We start from the raw sequence: 21,623 nt of genomic DNA, 5'->3' as shown, positions 1-21,623 counted from the left end.
ACATATAGTTGTTTGGAAAAATCAATGGCAACAGGTTTTATTGAATCCAGATTTTAATATTTTGGTTCAAATCATCATCAGTATGTCTGTGGAGGTCAGGAGGGGGGACAACACTGAGTGTCTACAGCCATCTCTAAAACACAGTGGAGGCTCTGTCATGTTTGCTGCTGCTGGCTGCATTTCAGCCAGTTGTGTTGGGGATCTTGTCAAAGTTGATATGAACAAAGAAAAGTACCAGCAGATTTTCACACACCACGCAATTTTTTAGATATGAAAAACAGCTGATCCTTTTTATGCATGACAATTAAAGTGGTCTTGAAACACTTTCATGTCATGGAATTACTGACAGACAGTGTTGGGAAGGTTACTTTTAAAATGTATTCCATTACAGATTACAGATTACATGCCCCAAAATGTATTCTGTAACGTATTCCGTTACGTTACTCAATGAGAGTAACGTATTCTGAATACTTTGGATTACTTAATATATTATCATGCTGTTTACAACTACATGAATGTACTATTGCTGTGATTTATTACTGTTACTGAAGGTCCGCGGCTCCGAACCGTAGTAAAGGGACCTCTGGCTAATACGGTGGGTTCTGTGTCGGCTCGTAGCTGAAAACTAGCTTTACTTTGTTGTCTGGGTCAAGTTTCAGACAGAGGCGTTGAAAGGCTGCTCCAGCTCCCGTTTCTCCCTCCCTCGCTCACAGACACATAACGGGTATGGCAGTCCATTCTCCCTGCAGCACGGACTACACTGCCCATGATGCTACATTCTTTAGAGCTATACCTGTAGCATTCTGCCTGTTAGCTTAGCACAACAACAACAAAAAGGCCTCTCTCACCCAGGAAACACGCAGAGCGAGAGAGCGTCACCCTGTAACCATGGCAACCGTAACGCTGCCACCTGGAACAACAGAACGTAGCTGTCAAACAAAACCCAAACAGTCCTGACCCGCCACAATATGAAACAGGGAAGTACCGCCGTGTAATCCATTTATTTCAACAAAGTAACTGTATTCTAAATACCACCTTTTTAAACGGTAACTGTAACGGAATACAGTTACTCATATTTTGTATTTTAAATACGTAACGGCGGTACATGTATTCCGTTACTCCCCAACACTGTTGACAGAGAGTGCAATCAACATTATTGGTAGAAAATGGAACAAAAGCCGGCCAACATTCAAGCAAGACATTAAGACTATCCTTCAACAAGCTTGGAGAACTACTCCTGAAGACTGCTTAAAGAAATTTCAAGAAAACTCGTCTAAAGACTTGAAGATATTTAATTGTGTATAGAGAGAAGGACAGTTGGCAACACATCAGTAAGTAATAACTCACTTCAAGTCTTTCACTTCAGGTCACAGTTGGTTCATTTTAATGGAAAGTCTTAGTGGGAAAACATACAGGCATGCAGACGTCTGCATGGACCCATGGGCATGAAAACATACAGTGCCAAAGCCAAATGTCCCTGAAACCAAAGTTAGTAGGGTAAGCTAGTGTGCAAATCCAAAGGTTAATAATCATCTGAAAAGTACGACCTCATGACTAAAGCACAGGCAGATCCCGTAATTACAATTATGTATTTCTTTAAATCCATATGTTACTAAAAAGTCTTTTTGGGGGCAGATAAGTTTGAGCTTCATTATTTCAGGTGCAATCAGTGTTAAACAGTACAGTATAAAATATAAGGTCATGTTTTTAATCAGCTTACAGAGATAAGCATTTGCCTGGAGGCTAATCAGGGGAAGCCAGAGAGTTTTACAGTGTTTTAAAGACAGCATAAATTATGGAGATGCAAAGTAGAGTAAGGCGCGAACCACCTTCACAACCATAAAAACACCAGGTTAGAGAGAAGTTACAGCTAACTCCAAAGACTGCTGCAAGGCCTGCAACGCAAGGGATTATGCAAATGACTGGAGTTCACTGGAAGAGTTTAAATTTTGTTGGTGATCAACACCAACATGTTTTTATTTGCCAAAGATAAATGCCCCGATGACCTCACAGTTCAGACTGTGTCAGAGGTGCTGGAGAGTTCACCTGACCTTCTGTTCTGTTCTGTAAAAACAATAGTCTCATTAATAAGCAATAACAATGAATCTGCTGAGGCCACAGCCTGAGCTCAACCTGCAGAAGGCATGCTACCAGGGAAAACACTGTACTTGTACGAGATGTGCTTCTACAGTGTTTTAGAGAAGATCCAGGAGAGTCTAGAGTTTCCCAAGGATCAACTAAAATTCCAAAAATACCGCAGGATTAGAAGTGTACCTGCAGACTTTTTAAAAAGCCGCCGCAGCTGCTGCTTGTCTGCGTGAACAAGAAGCATCTCTTGTCTGCTGCTCTTTAAATTTCTGATGCACTGAGACGGAGTGAACTTGAGGTTCTTAAATTGAACAGTAAAGTTGCATCATCCATTCATAAGAACCTTACAGTTCACTTTATAAATGCCCTCAGGAGAAGGCGGCCTTCAGGATAAAGACTTTTCTGTTTCTAATGATAAAAAAATGTTTCCACTGAACTGGCAGCGTGACTGTGAGAAGTAATCCCCAAAACTAATTGAAAAGTGACATCAAACCAGCATTTCTCTGTATGCATGCTGTTATGCTTGTCTACAAAATAAATGAATTAGAAACACTGGCATACAAAATCAAAGTATCAAAGTCTCTGGTGTTCAGCGACTTTGACTATGAGTCACAGAAATAGAAGTAATAAAAGGAATGACCATTCCTTAAGAACAGCGAATGACTGTGTAAGTCGCTTTTGCTCTTTATTTTTTATCTCTTTGGTGAGAAGCCAAAGAGACATTTAGCTGTCTTAACACACACTCACGCACACACACACATGCACCGCCTCACAGGAAAATAATTATTTTCCCTCTTAGTTCACCACTCTGAGCCAAACACCTCCAACTCTGATTTGTGTCAGAGCAGCAGCAGCGGAAAAAGGACGCGAACTGTCTCCCTCCCCGACTCTCTTGGGCATTAATGACAGCGACAGTCGTGTCTGTTGGACAGGGGAGACGAGGAGGTGGAGAAAATCCACAGCAGCAGGAGAGGTGGAGGCAGAGACACAGGTGTCAGGGTTGGTGGGTACTTACTGACTTTTTCTTTGCATTTAGTTGATCTTAATAAGGCGATGTGAAACACAAACAAGATTCGAGGATCATAATTATAAATTTGTTTTAAGTTATGGAAAATGGGATTAATTATGTAAAAAAACCAATATCTCAATGCAATGTTTGTTTTTTTGTGAAAAATGAGCTAATTTGTTCTCTGTGGACCACACAGAGTTAGTCCTTTGAATAAACAGGAAAGATTAGGAGAGCACTCTGCCTGTAGGTGTAGCTTTGAACACTTCTGCTTCATGCCCTGGAGGACGGGGCAGTGGCCCCCCCACACCCTCTAACAGATCATTACATGAAGGAACCTTTTAAAAAACAAGCGCGTCCATGCTCACAGGTGTACACACGGGTGCTCACACACACAAACTACACCCTTTTTGGCTCCTACCTCAAAGCACACTGTGCTGTCGATCTTACGTGCTGCACAATAATGTTTATTTAGTATTTACTGTCATATTCACATATATCATTGTGATGTTGTTTATTCTATTACTCTCGTTTTCTTCTGCTTGTTTTCTTTTTTCTTTCTCAACAGGTGATCCAGGTGATCGATATATGGATTTTTTTTTCTTCTGCTTATTCTGTTGGTTTTTGTTTTTTGTCCTACTCCCCCGACCCTCTTCTCAACTGTTTTTCTTTCCCCCAGTCAAGTCTGTCCTGTATTCAGCAAGTGAAAATAAAATAAACAATAAAAGGTGAATCAAATGGACCATTACGGCAAAGCTGGGATGGTCAATTTGGTAAAGAAAATCCGTTGGGCATCTTTCTTCGCCTTTAGACAATAATTCTGATGGCAAAAGAGCCAAACGGGACAGGCAAAAAAAAAAAGGTTTGAACACTTCTGCACTGGCTTCGTGCTCCAGACCTGGGCTGGGGTTGAATAATCGATTTAGCTTTGATAGGTTTTTCTAACTGAGTGAACTGACACAGAAGTGTCTACATGGCATCCAAAACAAGAGCAAGTCAAATTTTCTAAATACTAATGAGGAAAAGTTCTTTGGTGCTTCCTTTATTACATCATTTATTTATTACATTTATTACACCAGGATACACCAGACCATCCTTTTTTAAAAAGGAAAGGAGATCATCCCACAATTACTTTGTAAACCTACACAGTTTTTTTTAGATTGATTGGTAATTTATTTCAACATGTGAACAATATACAAGTACATTTAGAAAAGAAATTGAGAAAGAAAAAAAATACATACAAAAAAATGTTATGATTAATTGACATGTTGAAAGGGAAGAAGTAAACACTTATTTAATCCCACCCCTTTGCCATAAATTATCAGTTAATATTTAGTCAGCTTCCTTACTGATATAATTTGTAATAAAAACAGTGAACAGATTTCTGATATACTATATACTATAATATCACATCATGAGTTTTGTTTGTTTGTTTGTTTTTTAAATAGAGACATTCACTTAATTTAAATATTTTCCTTTTCTTTATAGTTCGAGAAGATCATATTTTTATAACTCCTTTTGAACAGTTTTATGTTTGGACGTTGCTTTAATTCCATATTCAGACTGTTCCACAGTTTCACTCCATGAACAGAAACACAAAAGCCTTTTCTTGTCGTACGTACCTTCATTGTTTTAAAGTTACAAAAACCCCTTAAATTATAACTTCCTTCTTTCAATAAAAACATACTCTGAATATTACCTGGCAGTTCTTTATTTTTTGCTTTGAATAGTGTGTTTTTATATTAATCACGTGGAGTTTACATGTAACGAAATGTAAATATAAACATGTCTGTGAAGGTTCTCAGTCATCCAGGTCATCGTAGTCAAAGGAGCTTGCAAAGAAAAGCGTCTGGACTTCTTTAAGACGTTTCACCTCTCATCCGAGAAGCTTCTTCTTAAATATAAACAAAACTTAAATGGCCATAACTCATAATCATAATCATAAATAATAAGTAACGTAAGTGATGCAGATCATGTAAATATTAATGTTGTCTTCACAATGTGCTGTGAACCCTTAAAAGAAGTGTCTGTTTCTCCTTGTATATATAAACATAATGCTGCTGTAATACAATGTAATTCTTATGAAACTGTTGCCTGAAAAATGGAAAAATATATCTGAAAAAAACTGTAAAAAGTTATAATAACATGATCAAAGCAAATTTTCAGATGTTGAAGACAAGAGTCGACATTGTGCTTCATTTAACAGACACTGACACTACAAAGCCAGTTTGCCTTAGTTGTGTTTAAGGTTGTTTTATTGTTAGTTTCATTTAACTTTTGTCACTGAAAGCCTTAATAAAGGTTAGAGTTGTGTTGGATCATCTATCCAGTTTGATGAAAAACTATCTCCCTTTGTGAGTCACATGCATTCCCCTTTCCAACCTTCATGATTAAGTGTTATATGACGTACATAAGAGCATTTAGATCCTCTAACCACTGTAGTCTGATTTTAAACTACCAGCATAAGTGTACATTAACAATGAACTGACACCAAGACAAAGACTGAGGGGAAGGACTTGACTATTTATTGACGTGAGGTGATCAGGGAAGTGGAACTAGCTGGTGACACAAGTGAAAGCAATTATACAGGTGAAGACAGACAGTCAAAATCAGACCGGGGAGAAAGCACTACTGAAACAAGAGACTAGCAAATAACCAATAAAATAAAACAGGAAGTGAGTAACAGCCATAACTGACACAAGGAAATGCAGAAACAAGTACTGAGATGTAAACCAACTAGGTTTGAAAATATATATATTTTTGACCCCGACCTCTTAGCATTGGGCACATTTCTAAGTTTAATAGTCCTAAAACTGTCTGTTCTCTTCCCCCATGGTCTCCTTTTATCAAATGTACATGTCCTTATGTCTTAATCCTGGTTGCTTTTCTGGCATAAATCTTTCTGGCATTGCACAGATGACATACTTTATATGCATTACATGTATTACTACTGTAATATGCAGAGGAACTGGCATCATTCCTAATTCAATCTTCAACTAAACTCTCCCCAGGAGTTTTAAAATCTTTTAAAGTGAAGTAATTCTGTGGTTGACATCGTTTCAGTTGGTACCTATTCTGTCTACAGAGGGACAGGGAAGTGACTAATTCCTTGTTTCTCCTGTTCACACACAAAGACCGTGCAGTGTGCATATACATCTATAAGCATTATCCATGTAAACCTTGAGCTGCAGTCTTCCCAGCTGTAGGGCTTCTCTCAGATGTTGGAATTACAGAAATGTAGAAGCACAGCGAGGGATTAGTGGAAATGAAACCACATGGGATTTCTTGTATAAGTATACACAGTGAGGAGTTTTTCAGTGCTGCTTGAAATATAGTTTTTTTTGTCTTTTGCAGTTTTCTTGAAGAAATATTTTCTTGTCTCAGGTTGGAGGAATGGTTTAAAATGAGCAGGCTGGATGTCTATCTGTCTGTATTTGAAAGATCCAGCTGACGCATCAATCATAGCTACATCAACAGTGTCGAGTCGTATAACCGGGGTGGACTCCAGCTTCACGTGTTTGCCTGCTATCTAGCTAATATTAAAAGGCTGTCTGCTAGGCATGTTTTTTGAATGTGCAGAAATGTCAGGGTATTGATGAATGTCTGAACATTGTTGTTGCAAGAAGAACAGCAGAAAAGATTGTTGATGGGTTTGTCTATTGAATTATTTACTAAAGCTTCAACACTGTGTCCAGCTTTCTAAACTTAACAGCAGTTAGTTTCAAGAATTTGGCTGTAAATTCTTCGTTTTTTGGTGTATCGATGTACCAGCTGTGGAAGTAGTGGCTCCTAAAAAAGCTACAAAGCTGTGGTGCAAAAAAGGTATTTTTTTCCTTTCCACTGCTGCCCAGTGTTTTTTTCCCATGGAAGTCTTCTTTACCTTACAGCAGCGGCCCCCAACCCCTGGGCCTCGGACCGGTACTGGTCCGTGAGTCGTTTGGTACCGGGCCGCGAGAGTTGAGGCTCAGGTGTGAAATGTATAGTTTTCAGGGTTTTTATCGTTAACTCGGTTTTCCTGGGTCTTTTCACGTGTGTTATGAACAGTGTTGGTCAAGTTACTTGAGAAAAGTAATCAGTAACTAATTACTGATTACTTCCACAAAAAAGTAATCCCGTTACTTTACTGATTACTTTTTTCAAAAGTAATTAATTACTTAGTTACTTTTTAAAAACACGATTTACAACCTGAATAGGTGATAAAGTGATAGATCTTTCAGCCCAATTCTACTTTTTCTACATAATCATCATACAAAATGTAATCAAATGGAAAAGTCTCTTTTTAAAACTTGTTTTATTCGTTTTAATCTTTTAACTTTATGCATCAAGCAAAAATGTAATTATCTGCACCATTGTCTGACTGGAAGAAATTTGTTTAATATTTAAACCTTTTTTCTGCACATTCCAGCACATAAAATAAAATATTTTTGTGTGTTTACACTCAGTCTTTCAAATAGATGCAAGTAAAACACAGCAGAAAATAAATAAAGTCAAAGACTAGCGGTCCTGTTGCTCTATTTTCACCTGTAAAGCAGGAGTGGGGTAGGCGGAGGGTTACCCTGGTGCAGGTGTGCCGCGGTCAGTGGAAGAATCCGCGAGTTTCTCTGTGAGTTTCCCATTACGTCGTAGCTACTCGGTGCTTGTTTGGAAGTTTAGGGTTTTTTTCGCTGTAAAAAGAAGTTTTCTTCCCACGCACAACGGACACTAATGTTTTTGTCACTTTTTATGGAATCAAACTCAAAGTAAGGTCAGTACTTCCACGCTTTAAACGCTGCACGCTCATACTCTCTCTGCACTCCATATATGATCCATTGTTGATCTGCACACAGCTGTTGTCACGAACGTCGCACTCGCTTACGTCACTGTCATGAGACATTCTCGCAAAAAAATCACGGTTTTAGTAACGCAGTAACGCAGCGTTCCTACGGGAAAGTAACGGTAATCTAATTACAGTTTTTGCAATAGTAATCCCTTACTTTACTCGTTACTTGAAAAAAGTAATCGGATTACAGTAACGCATTACTGCCCATCTCTGGTTATGAATAAATCTTCTTTTTTTCGGTACCAGTACTAGTTTTATTTTGTTGTATTTATCCGCGACACCTTAAAGGCCGGTCCGTGAAAATATTGTCGGGCATAAACCGTCCGTGGCGCAAAAAAGGTTGGAGACCGCTGCCTTACAATATAAAAGGAACATGAAACATTTTCTGTGATGATTTGGCACTATATAAGTTAAATTGAGTATCGTGTTGTATTGACTGAAAGGAAGTTACTGTGTCTAGACTTGGAGATGATAAACTCTGTTTATTTTATCTCCCTTTTAGCCGTTTTCCATATATCATATTTCTTGAGTACCTGCTGTGGATTTTCAGGAGATCTGAAGCACTATTTCCAAAGGATGGGGCATTTCACAAAACAGAAAAAGCACAGGATCTGAAATTAAACCTTCCCTTGAAGTGTTTGTCAGGGGGATTTTGATTGCACTACAACCCAAAGAATAATGAATACACTGAAAAGCCTACTGGGCACCAAATAGTCACATAGATCCAGCTGCATGTGTGTCATTGTATAATGGATCATCAGTAGAGGAAAGACAGGATATTTGCATGAAACCATTGAACCACCTACATAGTACTGAATTCACAAGTATGCCTATGGGGGAAGAAAAAGGTGTATTTAAAGTGCAAGGACGTCTCTATCCAAATGCTGGGTGACATTCACAAGATTTGCAGCCATAATGTTGTGTGGAACCAGCAGTTTCCTCTGTTTACTCTCATATATTTAAAGGTGACACGTGTAGCATTGTCTCACCAATGCATCACTGTCAACAGAAGGCAATATTTTCCCCTTAGATGCTATATTTCTTTATCTAGCATTCTGCTATGAAGGTTCTTATACAAACAGGGTATTTTTCTGTGATAAATGCTTGGTAACAGTGATCTAACTCATAAGCTCTGATTAAAATTATATCATCTATCTATGCTACACTAGGTTTATTTTTGATGGTTCCTAAAGCATTTTTCCAACTAGATAAACAGCAGTTTGCTGATCTAAGACATTTTTAATGAGGACCTGAAGAGAAGAGCCAACGACTGAAGGCACGTACAATTCTGTCTGCAGAGAACAGGTGAAATGCTTATACTCTGAGAGAAGAGTATTGATTGCAGGTCTTAGGTTGCACTCTTCAGTTTTAGCTCTACTGACATTCAGTGAAAATGGGGAGGGGGGGAAAGCTGTTAATCACTCCCAAGGGAGACAGTGAAGGCATACCTCGAACATGATGACCAGCAGCTCCATCAAACGCATATTCCTTTCTCCCGTGCTGACTGTATGTTACACAATCACATGGCTTAAAGTCATGTGTGTCATTTGTCAGCGTTGAGCATTCCCTGGAGAAGCCTTCAAATAAACAGCCACACATAGCACATGACTGGATGCATGTAAATCCGGTTGGAACAATGAATATTTTATGTTTTCATTTGGGTCCATCCGTCCGTTGGGACTAATTTATAAATCAGTTGGTTTAATGGCTTTGGTTTTCTTTTTGGTGCCTTGTTTGGTGCATGGGTTTAGGGTTTTTGTTAAAGTCATCGCACTCTTGGGAATTTGTGTGTAATGAAAGTTAGGGTGCAAATCCAGCCAGCATAGCAAAGATCTTGCTTTATTGGAATCCATCAGTCTTCCTCTGTCCTCAAAATAACGCACATTTTGAGCGGACATGCTGTTTTCTTGAAGAGGCAATAGAGCATAATGTGCCAGAAATCACTGGGCCTATTTTGCGTGTGTCAGTCAATTGAAGATTTAGAAAAGCTTCTTATTTTGTAACAAATGTGCTGTTTCCCCCCCTCAGAGTCAAAATAACCCCATCTCTGACTTACAATGAAAGGAGGCGACGCTGTGCGATACTATTTGTTTCGGATGTGAGAAATTTTGGTTAGTGTTTTGAGTTTCAAAATGTTATTTGACCTTTTGTTGTGTGGGCATCAACAATGCCAATTCTGAATGTCTGTATTGAGAAATTGGTTTTCGGTTCTGCAAACTGGCTATGTTTTTTGTTTTTGCAGCCAGGAACACTGAAATCTACACAGATCTACATTAGAATGCAACTAGATCTGGTTTTACGCCAAAACAGCATATTTGGACTGGAAAGTGCAAAAGGAAACAACAGCCATATGGGTACAATGCACAAACTTTTTTTAGTCTTCCTTATTTATTAGTTTTGTTTCCTTAGACTGTTAAAACACTGGATTTTTACTCACCAAAAGTACAGCACAAATTATTATTATTTGTCAGAAAACCTCATTAAAATGGTCCAAAAGGAATCAACAGCACAGCACACACAGTGGAGAGGTCTACTTCAGTAACATCGCAGCCTTGAAACTTGGCTGCATAAACTACTTGCCAAGCTGTAATGAAACTGGAAAAAGTGGGAATAGAGAATGCTGGCCTTTAAAGTCATGGTTTTGCCTCACTGCTGCAACCAACACACCTCAACACGTTACTCTGAAGGCCAGGCAGGTCGTTTGCAAACAGTTGCAAGTCAAGATTTTCCATGCAAACTACAGGCAATGACAGCAACCTGCAACCTGCAGTTGCAAGGTGGTTTTAAGTGCAGCTCAGTATGCCTCAGGATATTCTATTTCAGGTTAGCCACTGTCAACAACTGCTCACTAACCAGCCACAGGATAGACACTTTTCTCTACCTCAATCCTTGGTTCATACTTTGTTTAAATGCAATGTTCTGCTGTCGGAGCTTTCTTCTTGGGATTCATGTGGACCCACCATCTACGAGCATAGCCCCGCACGGCAACTGCACTCATCAATGGCAACAGTCTCTAACTAGGAGGAAAACACACCTTACATCACACAAAAAACTTCTCAAGAGTGCCTAAAGTTACAAGAAGATGGGCCGAACCGTAGAAATGAGAAACTCCCCAGATGCCAGTCTGATTGAATGAGCCACAGTCCACACCCTCCTAGCTTACCCAAGGGATCCACTACAAACACCCACAGCCACCATGGATTAAACAGATGAGATGTAAAGTGTCAATTTGTGACTTTTGTTTAAATAGAGTCAGACATGGGAAGGATTCTAATCTCAATTAACTAGAGGCAAAAAAGCAAATCAGCTTATTTCCCCAAATTTCCTCAAACTAATGTCCTAAAGGCTGCAGATTAAAGGAAGGGGAATGCATTAGCCATGGCATGCAACAGTCAACACTTTTGACATTTGCATGCCCTTGCAGACTGTTTTAGAAATTTAAGCTGTCACAAGCAAGTATGAAGGACTTCAAGGTACGTGTCCTTCAAGCTGAGGCAAAGAGTCCAGCGTGTAAATGCTTTTTACATTTATATAACAGTAGCTCCTTATTTGAGCCTTTCATCCAGTACGCTAGATTTTGATTCCAAAAATAGCAACATATAGGATAATATTTAACCCAGTAAAGTTTAAAGCACAAACCCCATTGATATAAGAGCAGGCAGATGAAACACACACATACACTAAAGGATTCTCACACACGCATTTTCATTACCAGGGGAACCATACAATACAGAGGAGTTGATTAGGATTGCCAACAAAAGGACAGTAGGCTCTGGCTGCCTCTCTGAATTCATTGTCATTAGCAGTGGAACACCAAGCCCTTTTCAAACTCATTAGTTGATAAAACAACCCTCTGATTTCCCATTAAAAAACCCATTCGTCCTCCCTCACTGCCGATGCTCTCCCTCTACTGCATCCCTGAATTTCCACACCTTCCAAACCACTCCTGAGGATAGCAGCCCTTATGCAATCTTTCAGTGAGTTCCTGCAAGATTTATTATGCAAGTGGCATGTTATCACGAATCAAACTCCAACAATCTTAATGTCAATTTAGGATTTTGCATCTGTAACATTTGTAATTTCTTTATTCAGAACCTTTTTTAAATTTCTTTCCACTTGGGCTTTTAGAGCTGATTGCTGCTATTAAATGAATGCAACAGAAACGTAATTGTGTGTGATTCAGCTATTCTGTGACTGATTTCTTTGACTACATTGTCCCTCCACCCCCCAAAATGAATTATTTGAATACTAAGGTTAAAGAGAAGCAAAATCATTTGTTTTCCTGGCAGAATAACAATTTATTTAATTTATTTAAATTTAGACAAAAGGAAATACATATTTGTGCTTTGTGCAGTATAATGAACAGCTTTGTTATATACACTTTTATACACCATTATGTATAATCTCTTGTTACAGATACTTAAACTGAATGATCATCACGTACTGAATAGTCAGAAATATCAAAGAGCCCCCTCCCCGCCCCGCCCGGACTGTTTGCACCCATTTGTTAAAGTTGTTTAAAAAAAATATTTTCAAAAACATTCATTCAAAGCTGGGTAGTGTCAAAATTCAAGTCAGAATGTCTTGTTCAGCCAGGACCAACTTCGCTGAAATCATTTATCCATCTTTTGAAGCAAAGGTCATGAACCCAGAAGTACCGTCAGTGTCTCGTCTCTGCTGTAATCCAGGCAACTCAATCCAAGACAGGAATGCACACAACAGCCAGAAACCACGCAGCATAATCGAGTTTCTGCTCTATGTCCACGATCCTGAAGACGCACCTGAGCACAACATTTTTATTTTTAGCAGTGGTTCTGAGAAGCAGATGTGCCGTTTGACACGGTTCCTCACTGTAATGTAGATTGACAGGCAGTTTTGGTTTCGAGAAAACAAACAAACAAACAAACAAACAACAACATCCCAGACTGGCAGAGTGTTTTACAAATTTGCATGGATGTCTTCATGTCGCAGCACTTTATAGGTGACCCAGTAGAAGATGTTAAATATGAGAAAGCTCAGGGGGAAAACGGCTCTGGATATGGTGTCAATTCGTTTGGCTCGGTCCACGAAACGCTTGTGAAGCACTCCTCCATCAAACATGGTAATCGGAGGTGGCGGTGGGGTGAACACGCTGGCTCCTTCCACAGCAGTGCCATCCTTGGTCTGCAGGCAGTGACCCAGGCCATAACCCCGGAAGTAAAAACCGCGGCTCTCCCTCACCAGTTCCTCCTCCTGTGGAGTCAAGCAGGGAAAAACAGATTGGCCTCTCGCTGTCAACAAGAATTAGCATACAGCTTTCCACATTTCCGCTCAGTGGCTGATTCTTAAATGCGTCTGTGGTGTAGTAGCACAAAAGGGCGGCGCAGTGTAAGAATGAGATCACCCAAACAACAATAGCAAAAAAAGGAAAAAGAAAAAGTTATGTTTACTAAAATGTTCTGTCAAATTCCTGACATTTGTTTGTTTGTTTTTTTTAAATAAAACGGTGATGATTTGTCACCAAGTGTATAACACCAGCCTAAGTTTAGGAGAATTACATTTAAGAGAAGCAGAAGTCAAAACTCAAGCAAACTTATAACACAAACATAAAACTGTATTGAAAAGCAACATTGTTACATTAGATTCAGAGTTGAAAAACATCAACATCTGTTTCTCTTAAAACTAAATAAGTAGTGATTTTTCAAAAACTAGAAAAATTCAGCAGACAGGGAAAGGGGGGAAAAAAAACACACCTGGGTTGAGGGTTGAAACTCATCTGAAAGCACAAATAAACTGTAGCAGTTTACTTTGTAGTGCTGCATGCTTCTGCTGCCACGCTTATATCAGCATCAGCATAGGTAGTAGAGTCAGTAGAGATAACTGCTAGCAATATGAAGCAGGTACAAAGTCCAACTGCTTTCATCTCTGAGGTGAGCTACAAATGGGAGCAAAGAACACCGGTACCTGAAGGCTTTTACACACCAAGTGCACTGGGAAAAAACGACACAAAATTCTTCTTCAGATGTGACCTCATTGTGTAACGTATATAAACACAGCAAGTGTTCCATCGTAGCGGAAAACATTGTCCGCAAAAAAGTCTGCATCGTAAGCTGGTCCTGGTTTGTTTTTTTTTTAGGAAGAAATAGAGATTCTGGGTTCATCCTATCCTCAAGAGAAGGGTTTGATCCAGAGTTGAAGCTGTATCATGTTTCATACATATTTCAGGAAGTCAGTGGGGCAGTTTGAGCTCTTGTTGGCAGAATTGGGAACATCTGAGGAGGCAGAGAAACGATACCACGGAGCTAATTGACCCGGATCAGCGTCTGGCTGTGGGTTGGAGGTAAACCAGTATTATTTCAGTATTTCCGTATCATCATATATTCAATATCAGTGCATGTTTTAAGTGCAATTGCTGCCAAATGCAGCGGTTAAACTGGTCAGATCAGTTTATTTTCATGAAATGAAAAGAAAAAAAAATCAAGCTTGATCTGAAAAAATAAATGTTACAAATTTGTCCAGTAAATTATGCATCTGGTGTGTGAGAGCTGTAACATGTGACCACTTGCACAGTTCGAGTCGACTCTAGGGTGATCGACTGAGCCCATTATACTGCCGGAAATATGATATTTTCATATTAAATCATGCATTTGGATTTGATGATGATACTGGGAACAGAGAGAGGAGTTGGGTCCATAGGCTGACTATCAAAAATGTGACTCCTTCCAGATTATCCTAAGAGCTTCAAAATTTGCCTGGCGTATCCCTGAAGATGTTGAGTTTAAAGTAGATTAAAAGTATCTATAACAATCTACTTCATTCAAACAACCAAAGAAGTGAAAATGAGGGCATCTTCTTTTTGTCACTCTGAAAATAATAACCCCCGTCTTTCCCCTTTTCAAAGTTACAGAATGACAGACCTTTCATAATGTTAATAAAATGGCTCAAAATATTAATAAAGTCATGATCTCGCCAAAAAACCTTGCACTTGGCATTATGCTTTGATGAATGGCTATGCACTTTTTTTTTTTTTTAAACAGTTATTGAGACACTGTTCCCGCCCTTTGAAGAGAATATTAATAGACATGCAGCTTAACTCTGACAGCCCTCTGACACTTTGAGAGATTCACTTTAGCAGGGGAAAGTGAAGATGTGGGATCTAAATTGGATGATTAGTAGTCAGTGTGAAGGGCCCTGAAAGCTCTGATCCCCGTGTCCCGCCTCTCTCTGTTTCTCTCTCACTGACCCTGGCAGCTCTCTGGCTCTCTGCTGAATGTCGTTTCTCAGTACTGTACAGACTTGGCAGAAAGATACCAAGAGTGCACATCTAAGTATACTAACTTACTGTAAACTTACACCTTGCGACCAACTTTCTGCTACTCCACTGGTAAACTGCACTATGCAACAGGTGGATAGGGAATACACTGCTCTTCTAGCACAGCTTAATTATCCCTCTGCCACCTTAAACGATACAGAACATCATGTGCTAAAGTCTAATGGTGCATTTCTCTAAAGATAACAGGCGCTCATCTCTGCTCTGTGCTCTCCGCAGCAGCTATACTGGCATAACTTCAACTGAACCCGCTCTGATTACCACATTGTGCTCTGTGGAGAGTAAAGTTATTGTCTAAAAACACAAATGATCAGAACAGACGAGCTATTTTTTTCCTGCTTTAGTAAAATTTCATGTGTTTCATGTTCTTTAATTACATCAGTTAGTCATTTTACCAGTGAATAACTATGCTTACTCACTGGTACAAAATTAGTTAGATCATTAACATCGTTGAATATAAAATGTGCATCTGAGTAAGGACTAATCTTTCAAACTATTACAATGGAAATACATTTCCAGTGGACAAGCGAAGGAAAATGGATGACTCAATGGATGGACTGTATCACTGAAAGAAGAGTGTCCAGAAAATATGTAGGACACAGCTGAAAGGTTACAATGACTGGCAGTGATTGTTCTGCCACTGCACCAGAGACAGATGATTGTGTAGTAAACAAACAAATAAAAAAACGGGTTCAGAATTTTTTAAAACCACTATCAGTGAACCAAATAAAACATGAGAAGAAACAACGTTTAAAAACAAAATCCAGGGTGTGCCCAAATGTACATGGGTATTTTTGAAAATGAAGCTTTTTCTATGCGTTTGGGCCTTTCGTCCACACGTAAATGGCGTTTTGAGATTTTTAAAAACTCCTGCCAGGACGGAGAGTTTCGAAAACTCACGCAACATCAAAGGTGTGCGCCTTTTTTGACGTCATGCTGTGCGCCAGGTAGGGCTGCCACAAACGATTATTTTGATAGTCGACTAGTCGCCGATTATGTTTGTGATTAGTCGACTAATCAGATCATCATCCATTGGACCTAAAACGTACAGCTTATTGCACCAGCAGCATCTGCTCTTGTATAACTATCATTAGCTTACAGCTTTAAGTGTTTAAGGTATGTGCTAACTAAAAATAAAGACAAGATGACAGTTTATTAAATTTTAATGAAATCTGCAGATTGTTTCGGTGAAGTTTAATAAACTCCTTGCTATCTAAAATATAACAGGACACCGGAGTAAACTCTCGAGCATCTCACACTTCTGATAATCAGCTGTCTGCTTGATGTTTATTCAGCTGTGTAAAAACTATAATTTTAATCTCAGCCAAACCGATTTACTCAGGAACAAATAAAATACTACAAAAAGCCAAATAATAACATGTTTAAGTTATCTAAGTGACTTATATATCATGTTTAACCTGAGTAGCGAAAGAGGCGGTGGGTTTGAAAACGATTAGCCGGGAGTCCGGTGTGCTCATCGGCTCTAGTTAGCCTAGCCCCCGGCTAGCTATCGAGCTAGTGGGTAACAGACGTCTCCAAAAACGTCGGAGCGATTTTGAAAATATGTGGTGTCTTGATAAACTGAGCAGATATTTGAGGTTTACACAGCTACATTCTCGCCTGAAAATATGTTAAACGTTTATTTTGTGACCCAGAAAGAATAATAAGAGTAACATTAAAACTAACTAGCTGCCGCCATTGTTGGAAACTGAGCTGGGCTGCGCTATGAATTCTGGGACACAGCTTCTTCTTCTTCGGGGTTTAACGGCAGCTGGCATCCTTGTACATGCAGTGCTGCCATCTTCTGTTTCAGTCCGTTATTACACTCTTAAACCCTGCTACTTATTCCTGCGTCTTTTGTGATCTTACAAAGCTTCAAACGACGTCGACTATTAAATCAGTCATCGACGATTTTGATAGTCGACGTAATCGTGACTAGTCGACTAATCGTGGCAGCCCTAGCGCCACGTAATAGTGTACATGAGATAAATTTCTACAATGGCGCTTATAGACTACATACTGTTGCTGTTTATCTTACTATATGCAGCTTTTACACGCTTACATATACACACGCAGTTACTGTCTCTCCATTTAGAAAAGACCAAAGACTGCTTCTATGCTTCATGTGTTTACTCTTTCCCGTCCAGGCTTCTAGACTTCTGATTGGCCAAGATTTCTACATGGTTAGGATTATATCGGCACCTGTTGCTTTGGCCCCAGACAGACCATCACCTGACCAAGACCAGACCAGACCAGACCAAGCTCAATCAAAACTGAAATGAGGCAAAGTGAATAACTGCATTGTGGTCTGACAAATAAAGTCTAATATTCTCTGGACATCATGAATAATGTGTTTTCAGCTTGTTATCAATACACAATTCAAAAGTTTACATCTGTGACTGTACTGGGGTCCATATCTAATAGCTTCCTACTCTGTGAAGGCACCATTAATGCTCAATCATATTGAATGACACATTTCAAGTTTTAGGGAACACGTACTACCACCCAGATGATATATTTATCCAGAAAGTAGCTGAAGTTTGTTCAGCAAGACATTATTAAACCACATTCCACATATAATACAACAGCATGGCTTCTCCTTCGACAAGGAAAGAATACCTGGAGCCTGAAAACAGGTTACACACCGGGGAAGAATAAAGGGCAAAGTGCAAAGATTTCCACAGCTAAAGGTCAAAGGGCGTTGACTATAGAAACAAGATGAGATCAGCACAAGTTGGGTTTAATTCAGGAAAAGAGGTCAGGAATTCACGTTTAAGGTGAAAGTTGCTCTACACGGTTTGAAAAAGTGGATGCATGGACAGAAATAGGGTTGGGAAGGTCAGGGTTGACACCGGGTTAGATTTTTACTCCTTTTACCCTGGCACAAGCGCTGCAGTGCTGATTGAGACTCCTGTAGGTTGAGTTGTTAGCAGGGATGTCACTGGCTTTTCGCAACGACTCAACGCTCCCAGGCTGACTAGCAGATACCTCCATTGGAAAGGATGGTGGACAAACAGAGATAGCAGTTACTGACCATTTCATTTTTTATGATTAAAAAATGAGTTTTGAAGGCATTTATCTTATATATTTGATTTGTTTTGAGTATTAGAGATAAATTAAAAAAAAATCATGTTCATATTATATCATGTGATATAATACACACAAACTTTAGGTGCAAATAACAAACTCAAGTAGATGTTCTTAGCTTTTAATTAAAGAGATACTGAGTGTAGATGTTAGTGAAAAGAAACGACTTTGAAGACAAAAAAAGACTCCTCAGGGAGACAGCTCAAGTTATTTTTGTAAAGACTATAAATGGAAGTACAAATCCATGTATTTATTTTTACACATTTGATCGCTGTGGGTATGCACAGTATACAGTAGCTGGTTGAAATCTCGCCTCTCATTGATTAAGCCTCAGTCAGTCTGGGATTTGTTTGCCTCAGACTCGCAACATCTCTCTGCTACAACTACAGGGCCGGGCGTCAATATCCCTCAGATGTATAGTTTGTGCCCTCCAACTCTGTGGGAGTAATTGTCCAACTGATGTGAACAGGGGAAGTCCTTTTCTCTACAGACCATTATTCTCCATCTCTCCTCTTTTCTCTCTGCTGTGCAGGAGGCTGGCTGTCCTGCAAACCTGCTGGACTCTCCTGCATTTACAGGGAACGCTGCCACGGGTCTAGGCTGTCTAGACTTGGAGGTGTTTAATGGGATTTTCAAAATATCCTGCTTGTTTCTCTTGAGACAAACATCTCTGTCTTACCACTCTTTAAAGACTTTTATTTGTCAACTTACAAGCTGTCGTCTCTAACAACTGCTATTCAGGACATGGATTCAGTTTAGGAGATATGTTTTTGGATGGAAGAATATGCCAGGACCAAAAACCAAAAGATAGCACTTACTGAGGGTTGGTGTTGCAACTTTTAGACTGATCACTATTAATAAACACAAATTCAAGCGTTCCAGGTAAATAAGAAACTATTAATAAGAACAAACCAAATTGCTAAGTTGTTGCTTTGGTGTTTGTCTTGCTAAGATGCTCTATCACAGTTTTACTCTTTTAATTCAAATGGACAGCCTAATAATGGGACTTATGCCTGTTTATCTTCTGCACATACAATGTGAACGTGCTTGTGCCCCTTTAATAGCAACTTACCAACTATAGCTGCAAACTTTATTGTGTGATAGAAAATTATAAATACATGGAGTTCAGTGTTTCACTGACATTTAGAGTGCACCTGCAGGCTGGTTGGCTTATTGGAAAGTGCCCATAGGTCATTTACATATTTACATGTCTACCTGTTGGAATAGGTTTGTTTTAGTGTTTAAAAAATAGATGATATTCTTATTTTGTACATTGTTGGTAAAAGTCAACTCTTAGCTGTGCTCAGTAAAATTATTCAAAAACTACCGAGCCCAATTTCACATAATTTGATGAAAAAATAGAGCAAGGACAAAGAAATTAAATTAAATTGCAGTAGTAACAGTAACAGCATCTTTACAGGTCTACCTAAAAAATCAGTCAGACATCTACAGCTCATTCAGAGCTCTGCTGCTCGAGTCCTCACTAAAACCAAACAAGTGGACCACATCAGTCCAGCTCTGAGGTCTTTACACTGGCTGCCTGTCCGTCAGAGGAGAGACTTTAAAGTTCTGATGCTGGTCTATAAAGCTCTGAATGGTTTAGGACCAAAATACATCAGTGACCTCCTGACCCAGTATGAACCTTCCAGATCCCTCAGGTCATCTGGATCCGGTCTTTTATCAGTTCCCAGAGTCAGAACCAGACACGGAGAAGCTGCATTCAGCTTTTATGCTCCTTATATCTGGAACAAACTCCCAGAAAGCCTCAGATCAGCTGAAACACTCAGTTTATTTAAATCCAGGTTGAAGACTCACCTGTTCTCAGCTGCATCTGAATAAAACACCAAATCCACACTGTTAAGCTTAAATTTCAAAACTTATATTTTAACTACTGATTTTATCTACTGTTCTGATTTTATCTGTTTTGATTTTATCTGTTTTGTTTGTTTGTTTGTTTGTTAGTTAGTTAGCTTGTGTTAATCAATTTTAAACCATTGTTTTTGTTTCTAATATATCTGTAAAGCACTTTGAATCACCTTGCTGTTGCATTGTGCTATACAAATAAACTTGCCTAGTTACTGGATGGCTACACTAATCAGTATAACCTTTTCATATCTGTCATAACAGTCAAATTTAGAGTAATTCAGTGTCACAGGGTTGGTAAGAAGCCTGTTGCTCTGCATCAAAAGTAGTGGTAGAGGTAAAAGATCACAAGATCTTCTAACAGGTCACTGCTCACGAGCTGAACTGAAGAGACTGGATCTTCCTTATTTAATGTGACAGCCAGCTGTAGCGTGTTGATGCTGTCAGCTCCTGGATCTACAGCATCGCACAACAACAAGAGGCAAAATTCATTGCTAAATAGGATGACGAGGACTCGAGAGTCTTCTTTCTTCATCCGTGCTTTTCAGAATCTACTAGATTGTGACACTGAATACAAGTGTGTGTGTTTTTCTTTCTGGTAGCAGTGTGTGTTTGCGTCATTTACACTTACTATTCTCTGCTGCCGCTGCTTTTTCCTCAGCCTGATGAACTCCTTGTGTTGCCTTGAGACGAAGTTAACTGCTGCATACTCCAGAAGGGCAGCAAACACAAACAAAAGGCACACTGCCATCCAGATGTCAATGGCCTTCACATAAGACACCTGGAAAAGGACAAGGTCACAGTGTAATCAATAGCCGATCAATAAGGCTGATGGATAATTTCGTTTGTTGTTCACAGTCGGCCCGTTCTGGCTCTGCGCTATAATGACATACATCTTTGGGATGGCCTAGAATTCGAATGAGTCAGTGGGTTGTGGGCTGTTGACACAAAGCCATGAGGCAGGTCACAGCTAAGGCTCGGGGAGTCCCCTCGCCGTGTCATTCATGAGAACAGATCTGTCACACCACATCAGCAACACCAACTGAGCAGGCACTCACTCAACTGAGCAGCATTTTACTGACTGTTACAGATACATACAGAGAAGCAAGGGAAAAACAGGGATTGACAAACAGTTTCTTTTAAATGACTCCCTGTGGCTCAGGAGGTGGAGCGGGTCAGAATAAGCTGCTGTAATGTTATTGTGAATAAGTAAATGTGGCTTTAATAGTCAAAAGACTAAAAATGTGCTGTATAGATGTCAGCCCATTTACCACATAAAGACAAAATAAAGACTTTTTTTCATTTCCATTGACTTAACTTTGGTGGGCACAGCCAGCACAACTTTGTAGGAGTAATAACAGGACGAGACAAATTCTGGTTTCCGTCAAACTCTCACTGAAGTGTCTCAGGAACTCAGTACATGCTCAGTTTAATTCAGCTCAAATCTGGGA

At 39.4% G+C, this 21,623-nt stretch overlaps 1 protein-coding gene across 2 annotated transcripts in view; it reads right to left on the bottom strand.

Annotated features, from left to right (window-relative positions):
- Window positions 1-12,202: 12,202 nt before the first annotated feature.
- The window catches only part of glra4a (glycine receptor, alpha 4a), a 53,781-nt gene continuing 44,360 nt past the window's right edge, over window positions 12,203-21,623 (bottom strand). Inside the window, exons 8-10 of one of the 2 annotated variants that reach the window (XM_087851723.1) lie at window positions 20,804-20,953; window positions 18,100-18,210; window positions 12,203-13,145 (exon numbers count right to left, since the gene is read on the bottom strand). In XM_087851723.1, coding sequence (XP_087707849.1) covers window positions 12,852-13,145; window positions 18,100-18,210; window positions 20,804-20,953 — 555 coding nt within the window. In that variant the 3' untranslated portion in view covers window positions 12,203-12,851. The remainder of the gene's footprint in view (window positions 13,146-18,099; window positions 18,211-20,803; window positions 20,954-21,623) is intronic. The other variant, XM_087851719.1, reaches the window with a different exon arrangement.

Source organism: Neolamprologus brichardi, chromosome 2 (genome assembly GCF_056152115.1).
Source record: "Neolamprologus brichardi isolate AB-2024 chromosome 2, ASM5615211v1, whole genome shotgun sequence".
In the NCBI taxonomy this organism is placed as follows: domain Eukaryota; kingdom Metazoa; phylum Chordata; class Actinopteri; order Cichliformes; family Cichlidae; genus Neolamprologus; species Neolamprologus brichardi.
Note: the sequence above shows the minus strand (reverse complement) of the source record. Positions and strands in the feature narration are given on the sequence as shown.